Source organism: Oncorhynchus masou, chromosome 8 (genome assembly GCF_036934945.1).
Source record: "Oncorhynchus masou masou isolate Uvic2021 chromosome 8, UVic_Omas_1.1, whole genome shotgun sequence".
In the NCBI taxonomy this organism is placed as follows: Eukaryota; Metazoa; Chordata; class Actinopteri; order Salmoniformes; family Salmonidae; genus Oncorhynchus; species Oncorhynchus masou.
This window is the reverse complement of record NC_088219.1, coordinates 6,060,355-6,070,354: the sequence shown is the minus strand read 5'-3', so window position 1 is coordinate 6,070,354 and position 10,000 is coordinate 6,060,355. Positions and strand designations below refer to the sequence as shown.

Below are 10,000 nucleotides of genomic sequence, written 5' to 3'. Positions count from 1 at the left end.
ATCTCAAGTATGATCAATGGAAACAGGAAGCACCTGAGCTCAATTTCAAGTCTCATAGGAAACGGTCTGAATACTTATGTAAATGAGATATTTCAGTTTTGTATTTTTTTTTATTACATTTGCAACAATAAAAATTAATAATGTTTTTTTTTGCTTTGTGATTATGGGGTATTGTGTGTAGATTGACGAGGAGTAAATGTCATCCATTTTAGAATAAGGCTGTAACGTAAGAACGTGTGAAAAACGTCGAGTGGTCTGAATACTTTCCGAATGCACTGTAAATATGCTAAATAGTAGGAGAACAGGAAAACAAAAGAACCAGATAGGATTCAAAATGCCTTAATAAGAAAGTAACCAACCAATGCATTGTAAATTACTGTACAATTTAAATTAATAGCCCAGGCCTTTATTTCCTTCAATCACTTAACACAACTGGTTCGTATTAGAGACAGGCTTCTATTTTCAGTCAGGTGTCTTTTCCTTATTTGCAAACGGCTTTTGCTCACAAAAAAATGTTGAAAAGACTACCTCACTGACCAGTATTGTCATGTCTTGTTATGTCTGTTCCTGTCCTTTCTCTTCATTCTCTCTCTCTGCTGGTCTTTTTAGGTTACCTTCTCTGTCTCTCATCCCTCAGCTGTTCTATATTTCCCCTAACTAGCTCATTCTCTCTTTCCCCACCTGTTCTCTCTTCCCCCTCTGATTAGGTCTCTATTTCTTTCTCTGTTCCTGCTACTTTCAGGGTCTGATTCTTGTTTGTGTTTTTTGATGCCAGAAGCAAGCTGTCGTCTCGTTTGCTTCCACCTTGTCCTGTCCTGTCGGAGTCTGCATGGCAGGTGCAACCTGCATTATACTACGTTCTTTTGTTCCATTGACTACGTTGGAAGAGGATTTATGCCATTCCTGTTTTTTATTAAAGAACTCTGTTTTCTGTTAAAACCGCGTTTGGGTCTTCACTCAAGTTCATAACAGAAGAATCAGACCAAGAATGGACCCAGCGGCTCCGGACCCTTTTCACTCCGCCGTCGAGATCCAGGGAGCGATGCTAGGCAGACACGAGGAGGAATTGTCTGCTGCTCAACATGCCGTTGAGACCCTGGCCGTCCAAGTCTCCGACCTCACAAGACGGGTTCACCAACTCCACCTCGATCCACCGCCCACTTCCAGGGTTTCCGAGTCTCCGGAGCCCAGGATCAACAACCCGCCGTGTTACTCGGGGAGCCCACTGAGTGCCGCTCATTCCTCACTCAGTGTGATGTGGTGTTCTCTCTCCAGCCCAACACTTACTCCAGGAGCGCAGCCCGCATCGCCTACGTCATTTCTCTCCCTTACCGGACGGGCGCGTGAGTGGGGCACGGCAGTCTGGGAGGCGAGGGCTGAGTGTATAAACCAGTATCAGGACTTTAAGGAGGAGATGATACGGGTTTTTGACCGTTCTGTTTTTGGCGAGGAGGCTTCCAGGGCCCTGTCTTCCCTATGTCAGGGGAATAGATCCATAACGGATTATTCTATTGAGTTTCGCACTCTCGCTGCCTCTAGTGACTGGAACGAGCCGGCTTTGCTCGCTCGTTTTCTGGAGGGTCTCCACGTCGAGGTTAAGGATGAGATCCTCTCCCGGGAGGTTCCTTCCAGTCTGGACTCCTTAATAGCTCTCGCTATTCGCATAGAGCGACGGTTTGATCTTCGTCGCCGAGCTCGTGGAAAGGAGCTCACGTTCTCCGTTGCTCCCCTCTCCACATCACTGCCACCTGCCGCATCACTGCCACCCTCCCCCGCCGGCTCGGATGCTGAGCCTATGCAGCTGGGGGTATTCATCTCGGCCAAGGAGAGGGAACGGAGAATCACCAATCGCCTCTGTCTCTACTGCGGCTCCGCTGGTCATTTTGTCACCTCATGTCCAGTAAAGGGCCAGAGCTCATCAGTAAGAGGAGGGCTACTGGTGAGCGCAACTACTCAGGCCTCTCCTTCTGGATCACGCACTACCTTTCCGGTCCATCTCCGCTGGCCCGGTTCATCTGCTTCCTGCAGTGCCTTGATAGACTCTGGGGCGGAGGGCTGTTTTATGGACGAGACCTGGGCTCGGGAACATGACATTCCTCTCAGACAGTTAGGGAGCCCAGGGCCTTGTTCGCTTTAGATGGTAGTTCTCTCCCCAAGATTCAGCGTGAGACGCTGCCTTTAACCCTCACTGTCTCTGGTAATCATAGCGAAACCATTTCTTTTTTAATTTTTCGTTCACCTTTTACACCTGTTGTTTTGGGTCATCCCTGGCTAGTGCGCCATAACCCTTCTATTAATTGGTCTAGTAATACTATCCTATCCTGGAATGTTTCTTGTCATGTAACCTGTTTAATGTCTGCTATCCCTCCTGTTTCCTCTGTCTCTTCTTCACAGGAGGAGCCTGGCGATTTGACAGGGGTGCCGGAGGAGTATCACGATCTGCGCACGGTGTTCAGTCGTTCCAAGGCCACTTCTCTCCCTCCACACCGGTCGTATGACTGTAGTATTGATCTCCTTCCGGGAACTACTCCCCCCCGGGGTAGATTATACTCTCTGTCGGCTCCCGAACGTAAGGCTCTCGAGGATTATTTGTCGGTTTCGCTCGACGCCGGTACCATAGTCTCCTCCTCCTCCCCCGCCGGCGCGGGGTTCTTTTTGTTCAGAAGAAGGACGGGTCCCTGCGCCCATGCGTGGATTATCGAGGGCTGAATGACATAACAGTTAAGAATCGTTATCCGCTTCCTCTTATGTCTTCAGCCTTCGAGATCCTGCAGGGAGCCAGGTTTTTCACCAAATTGGACCTTCGTAACGCCTACCATCTCGTGCGCATCAGGGAGGGGGACGAGTGGAAGACGGCGTTTAACACTCCGTTAGGGCACTTTGAATACCGGGTTCTTCCTTTCGGCCTCGTTAACGCTCCAGCTGTCTTTCAGGCACTAGTTAACGACGTCCTGAGAGACATGCTGAACATTTTTGTTTTCGTTTACATGGATGATATCCTGATTTTTTCACCGTCTCTCTCGATTCATGTTCAGCACGTGCGACGCGTCCTCCAGCGCCTTTTGGAGAACTGTCTTTATGTGAAGGCTGAGAAGTGCACTTTTCATGCCGCCTCTGTCCCTTTTCTCGGTTCCGTTATTTCCGCTGAGGGCATTAAGATGGATCCCGCTAAGGTCCAGGCTGTCATTGATTGGCCCGTTCCTAAGTCACGCGTCGAGCTGCAGCGCTTTCTGGGCTTCGCTAATTTCTACCGTCGTTTCATCCGTAATTTCGGTCAGGTGGCAGCTCCTCTCACAGCCCTTACTTCTGTTAAGACGTGCTTTAAGTGGTCCGTTTCCGCCCAGGGAGCTTTTGATCTTCTTAAGAATCGTTTTACATCCGCACCTATTCTTGTTACACCTGACATCTCTAGACAGTTTGTTGTTGAGGTTGACGCGTCAGAGGTGGGCGTGGGAGCCATTCTTTCAGCGCTCTCTCTCTGACGGCAAGGTCCATCCTTGCGCGTTTTTCTCTCATTGCTTATCGCCGTCAGAACGTAACTATGATGTTGGTAATCGCGAACTGCTCGCCATCCGCTTAGCCCTAGGCGAATGGCGACAGTGGTTGGAGGGGCGACCGTTCCTTTTGTCGTTTGGACTGACCATAGGAACCTTGAGTACATCCGTTCAGCCAAACGACTTAATGCGCGTCAGGCTCGTTGGGCTCTGTTTTTCGCTCGTTTCGAGTTTGTTATTTCTTATCGTCCGGGCTCAAAGAACACCAAACCTGATGCTTTATCTCGTCTCTTCAGTTCTTCTGAGGTCTCCACCGACCCCGATGGGATTCTCCCTGAGGGGCGTGTTGTCGGGTTGACTGTCTGGGGAATTGAGAGGCAGGTAAAGCAAGCACTCGCTCACACTCCGTCGCCGCGAGCTTGTCCTAGGAACCTTCTGTTCGTTCCCGTTCCTACTCGTCCGGCCGTTCTTCAGTGGGCCCACTCTGCCAAGTTAGCCGGCCACCCCGGCCTTCGGGGTACGCTTCGCTTCCATTCGCCAGCGTTTCTGGTGGCCCACTCGGGAACGTGACGCGCGTCGATTTGTCGCCGCTTGTTCGGTCTGCGCGCAGACTAAATCTGGGAACTCTCCTCCTGCCGGCCGTCTCAGACCGCTTCCCATTCCCTCTCGACCGTGGTCTCACATCGCTTTAGATTTTATCACCGGACTGCCTTCATCAGCGGGGAAGACAGTTATTCTTACGGTTGTCGATAGATTCTCTAAGGCGGCTCATTTCATTCCTCTCGATAAGCTCCCTTCTGCTAAGGAGACGGCTCAGATCATTATCGAGAATGTTTTCCGACATGGCCTTCCGTCTGACGTCGTTTCCGACAGAGGCCCGCAGTTCACGTCTCAATTTTGGAGGGAGTTTTGCCGTTTGATTGGGGCTTCCGTCAGTCTCTCGTCCGGCTTTCATCCCCAGTCTAACGGTCAAGCCGAACGGGCCAATCAGACTGTTGGTCGCATTTTACGCAGTCTTTCTTTCGTAACCCTGCGTCTTGGTCAGAACAGCTCCCTGGGCAGAGTACGCCCACAACTCGCTTCCCTCGTCTGCTACCGGTCTATCCCCTTTTCAGTGTAGCCTCGGGTACCAGCCTCCGCTGTTCTCTTCTCAGCTCGCCGAGTCCTGCGTCCCCTCCGCTCAGGCTTTTGTCCAGCGTTGCGAGCGCACCTGGAAGGGGGTCAGGTCGGCACTTTGCCGTAATAGGGCGCAGACTGTGAGGGCCGCTAATAAGCGTAGGACCAAGAGTCCTAGATATTGTTGCGGTCAGAGAGTATGGCTCTCCACTCAGAACCTTCCCCTTAAGACAGCTTCTCGCAAGTTGGCCCCGCGGTTCATTGGTCCGTTCCGTATTTCCCAGGTCATTAATCCTGTCGCAGTGCGACTTCTTCTCCCGCGCTATCTTCGTCGCGTTCACCCGGTCTTCCATGTCTCCTGTGTTAAGCCCGTTCTTCGCGCCCCGCTCGTCCCTCCCCCCATCCTTGTCGAGGCGCACCCATCTACAGGGTTCGTAAGATTTTGGACATGCGCCCTCGGGGCCGTGGTCATCAGTACCTAGTGGATTGGGAGGGGTACGGTCCTGAGGAGAGGAGTTGGGTTCCCTCTCGGGACGTGCTGGACCGTTCGCTGATCGATGATTTCCTCCGTTGCCGCCAGGTTTCCTCCTCGAGTGCGCCAGGAGGCGCTCGGTGAGTGGGGGGGTACTGTCATGTCTTGTTATGTCTGTTCCTGTCCTTTCTCTTCATTCTCTCTCTCTGCTGGTCTTTTTAGGTTACCTTCTCTGTCTCTCATCCCTCAGCTGTTCTATATTTCCCCTAACTAGCTCATTCTCTCTTTCCCCACCTGTTCTCTCTTCCCCCTCTGATTAGGTCTCTATTTCTTTCTCTGTTCCTGCTACTTTCAGGGTCTGATTCTTGTTTGTGTTTTTTGATGCCAGAAGCAAGCTGTCGTCTCGTTTGCTTCCACCTTGTCCTGTCCTGTCGGAGTCTGCATGGCAGGTGCAACCTGCATTATACTACGTTCTTTTGTTCCATTGACTACGTTGGAAGAGGATTTATGCCATTCCTGTTTTTTATTAAAGAACTCTGTTTTCTGTTAAAACCGCGTTTGGGTCTTCACTCAAGTTCATAACAAGTATGACCAGAATAAGAATTAAAATAACAAAAACATCGCAGATCAGACTTGCAAAGATTAGGCAGCCTATCATACATCTATCATATAGCCTCGCTATTGTTATTTTACTGCTGCTCTTTAATTATTTGTTACTCAATTTTTTTTAAATTTTTTTACTTATCTATTTTTAAGATAATTTTCTTAAAACTGCATTGTCGGTTAAGGGTTTGTTAAAATAAACATTTCACTGTAAGGTTTTATTCGATTTACTACCTATTCGGCACATGTGACAAATACAATTTGATTTGATTTGATACACCCCCAATTTCATGCTTCAGAGCCGTGGAGAGCAATACTTTCTCCTCTTCCTCCCCCTCCTCATTCTCCTCTTCCTCCTCCTCCTTATTAACCTCCTCCTCCTCCTCCTGGAGAGCAGTACCGGTAGCATTCATGTCGTGTTGGTTAGCAACGATGACAGAGTAAATGAAACATGTAAATAAACAATTTATTTAGATTGGATGTTTATTTGAAAAAAGGGCATTTCATTTGCTGTAATGATTCCCGGCTATTAACAGGGACAAGCGGCTATTTGAGACTTCTTTTAAGTTTTTATGGGAATGCATATTTATTGAAACCCCATCGCCCCTATGAAGAGTAGCGTGGGCTATTAATGACACCTCCACCATATGTTTCTCTCGTCCTTATGAAGCAGTTTAAAAAATATATATATAAACACTGTTCTTGGCGGTGAAAGTGGACATTTTCTAAAGGTTGAAGGAAGGGGTGAAAGTAGACATTTTTTAAAGGTTGAAGGAAGGGGTGAAAGTGGACATTTTTCTAAAGGTTGAAGGAAGGGGTGTAAGTGGACATTTTTCTAAAGGTTGAAGGAAGGGGTGAAAGTGGACATTTTTCTAAAGGTTGAAGGAAGGGGTGAAAGTGGACATTTTCTAAAGGTTGAAGGAAGGGGTGAAAGTGGACATTTTCTGAAGACTGCCATACATGTTCAAGGATCTACAGGAGTACACACCAAGTATACACATACTGTACATACCCATATAAATACAGAAATCCGAAAGACATCTTTCTATTTGATAAAATAGACTTTGTAAATATAGATCCATGACATATGAGTAGCATTATTAAGATCACTATTATGCTAGAGGTTGATTTTCTGTTCAGAAAACAGATTGTCAATTAACATGTTCTCCTACCCTCTTCGTCCTCCTCTTCCCCCTCCTCTTCTTCTTCATCTTCTTCCCCCTCATCCTACTCTTCCCCCTCCTGTTCCACCTCATCTTCCTCCTCCCGCTCCTTCTCTTCTTCTTCATCTTCCTCCCCCTCATCTTCCTCCTCATTTTTCTCTCCCCCTCCTACTTCTCCTCCTCCTTCTCCTCCTCATCCTTCTCCTCTTCCTCTTCCTCCTCCTCTTCCTCTTCCTGTTCCTCTTCCTCCTCCTTCTCCTCTTCCTCCTCCTCCTTCTCTTCCTCCTTCTCCTCTTCCTCCTCTTCCTCCTCCTTCTCCTCCTCCTCCTCCTCCTCTTCCTCCCCTTCCTCCTCCTCCTCTCTTTGCAGCTGACATTGATGACCTAAAGATCTCCTATGTGTTGAGAAATGAAGAGAGGGCAACCACAGACCTCTTCCTCTTCTCTGTTGAAGACAACGGTAAGACTGTCACCCTGTTGACACACACACACACACACACACACGCTATGCAGTCTACTCAGTACTGCATATTTTTCAGCAAAATATTAAATGCTGCATTTCTTGTTGTTTGTCTCCTGCATAGTTACCAGTTTGTTGTCATGGAATTAGAGATGTTGTGATGATTGATTGCAGATAAGGGACATCATGTGAATAGCTGGAGGTAATTTTGAAACAGCAACGAGAAACAAAGACTAATCACTGTAGACTGTAGAGGAACCCATGAGACTCTAAGATATGTAGACATGTACTGTACTGTCTGCATTGTGAATTCACGTGGAATTATAATGGAAAACCGATACAAAATGGCAGTTTAATCATGAAGAAAAATGGTCCAATTGTCACATCCCTGCTATGTATTAGCGACACACACACACACACACACACACACACACACACACACACACACACACACACACACACACACACACACACACACACACACACCTGAGCTATCCTCGGGCTAAAGGGTTGTCACAAAGCAGTGGTTGATATTGAAGTCCTCTGACCAGTCAGTCATAGTGGCTGATAATGAGAGCCTATGGCTAACTAGAGGGGCTCTGTGTGTGTGTGTGTGTACGTGTACACTTGTGCGCGTGTTTGTGTGCATCGTCAGGGGCGATTAATAATGATAGCTCAGGGTTGTAAAGTGGGGCAGTGGCCCAAGCAACAGACAAGTAATTACTGACATGACATGACTTTTATAGGGCTGTCTTAGTGGGGAAGACTGGGGACAGACAACCTTTACAGGGCTGTCTTAGTGGGGAAGCCTGGGGACAGACAACCTTTATAGGGCTGTCTTAGTGGGGAAGACTGGGGACAGACAACCTTTATAGGGCTGTCTTAGTGGGGAAGCCTGGGGACAGACAACCTTTATAGGGCTGTCTTAGTGGGGAAGACTGGGGACAGACACATTTTTACAGGGCTGTCTTAGTGGGGAAGACTGGGGACAGACACATTTTTATAGGGCTGTCTTAGTGGGGAAGACTGGGGACAGACACATTTTTATAGGGCTGTCTTAGTGGGGAAGACTGGGGACAGACAACCTTTATAGGGCTGTCTTAGTGGGGAAGACTGGGGACAGACAACCTTTATAGGGCTGTCTTAGTGGGGAAGACTGGGGACAGACAACCTTTATAGGGCTGTCTTAGTGGGGAAGACAGGGGACAGACAACCTTTATAGGGCTGTCTTAGTGGGGAAGACTGGGGACAGACAACCTTTATAGGGCTGTCTTAGTGGGGAAGACTGGGGACAGACACCCTTTACAGGGCTGTCTTAGTGGGGAAGACCGGGGACAGACACCCTTTACAGGGCTGTCTTAGTGGGGAAGACCGGGGACAGACACCCTTTACAGGGCTGTCTTAGTGGGGAAGACCGGGGACAGACACCCTTTACAGGGCTGTCTTAGTGGGGAAGACTGGGGACAGACAACCTTTATAGGGCTGTCTTAGTGGGGAAGACTGGGGACAGACAACCTTTATAGGGCTGTCTTAGTGGGGAAGACTGGGGACAGACAACCTTTATAGGGCTGTCTTAGTGGGGAAGACCGGGGACAGACACCCTTTACAGGGCTGTCTTAGTGGGGAAGACTGGGGACAGACACCCTTTATAGGGATGTCTTAGTGGGGAAGACTGGGGACAGACAACCTTTATAGGGCTGTCTTAGTGGGGAGGACTGGGGACAGACACCCTATATAGGGATGTCTTAGTGGGGAAGACTGGGGACAGACAACCTTTATAGGGCTGTCTTAGTGGGGAAGACTGGGGACAGACACATTTTTATAGGGCTGTCTTAGTGGGGATGCCTAGGGACCTGTTTACAGGTTGAACATGTGGACTGTAGTTAACTGTCGTAATTTGACTGGAGGGAGGGTTTGTTCCCATGCTGACAGGAGTAGGTGGGTGTGATTGGCGGTGGGGGTGCGTTGGGGTGGGAGGGCAGTGTGTCTATGTGACGTATGTGAATTCCCACGATTTCCTAACCACAAATCACATGTGAAATGGTCCCTAACCCTAACCCTAACCCATCAACCCTAACCCTAACCCTAACCCTAACCCATCAACCCTAACCCTAACCCTAACCCTAACCCATCAACCCTAACCCTAACCCTAACCCTAACCCATCAACCCTAACCCTAACCCTAACCCTAACCCATCAACCCTAACCCTAACCCTATCACCTCACCCATCAACCCTAACCCTAACCCTATCACCTCACCCATCAACCCTAACCCTAACCCTAACCCTATCACCTCACCCATCAACCCTAACCCTAACCCTAACCCTAACCCTATCACCTCACCCATCAACCCTAACCCTAACCCTAACCCTATCACCTCACCCATCAACCCTAACCCTAACCCTAACCCTAACCCTAACACTATAACCTCACCCATCAACCCTAACCCTAACCCTATCACCTCACCCATCAACCCTAACCCTAACCCTAACCCTATCACCTCACCCATCAACCCTAACCCTAACCCTAACCCTATCACCTCACCCATCAACCCTAACCCTAACCCTAACCCTAACCCTATCACCTCACCCATCAACCCTAACCCTAACCCTAACCCTAACCCTATCACCTCACCCATCAACCCTAACCCTAACCCTAACCCTAACCCTATCACCTCACCCATCAACCCTAACC

At 48.8% G+C, this 10,000-nt stretch overlaps 1 protein-coding gene across 1 annotated transcript in view; it reads left to right on the top strand.

The window, feature by feature from the left end:
• Positions 1 to 10,000, top strand: part of LOC135544007 (FRAS1-related extracellular matrix protein 2-like) — a 229,684-nt gene that overhangs the window by 21,491 nt on the left and 198,193 nt on the right. Inside the window, exon 3 of the mRNA XM_064971330.1 lies at positions 7,218 to 7,307. Within this exon, the coding sequence (XP_064827402.1) occupies positions 7,218 to 7,307 (90 nt within the window). The remainder of the gene's footprint in view (positions 1 to 7,217; positions 7,308 to 10,000) is intronic.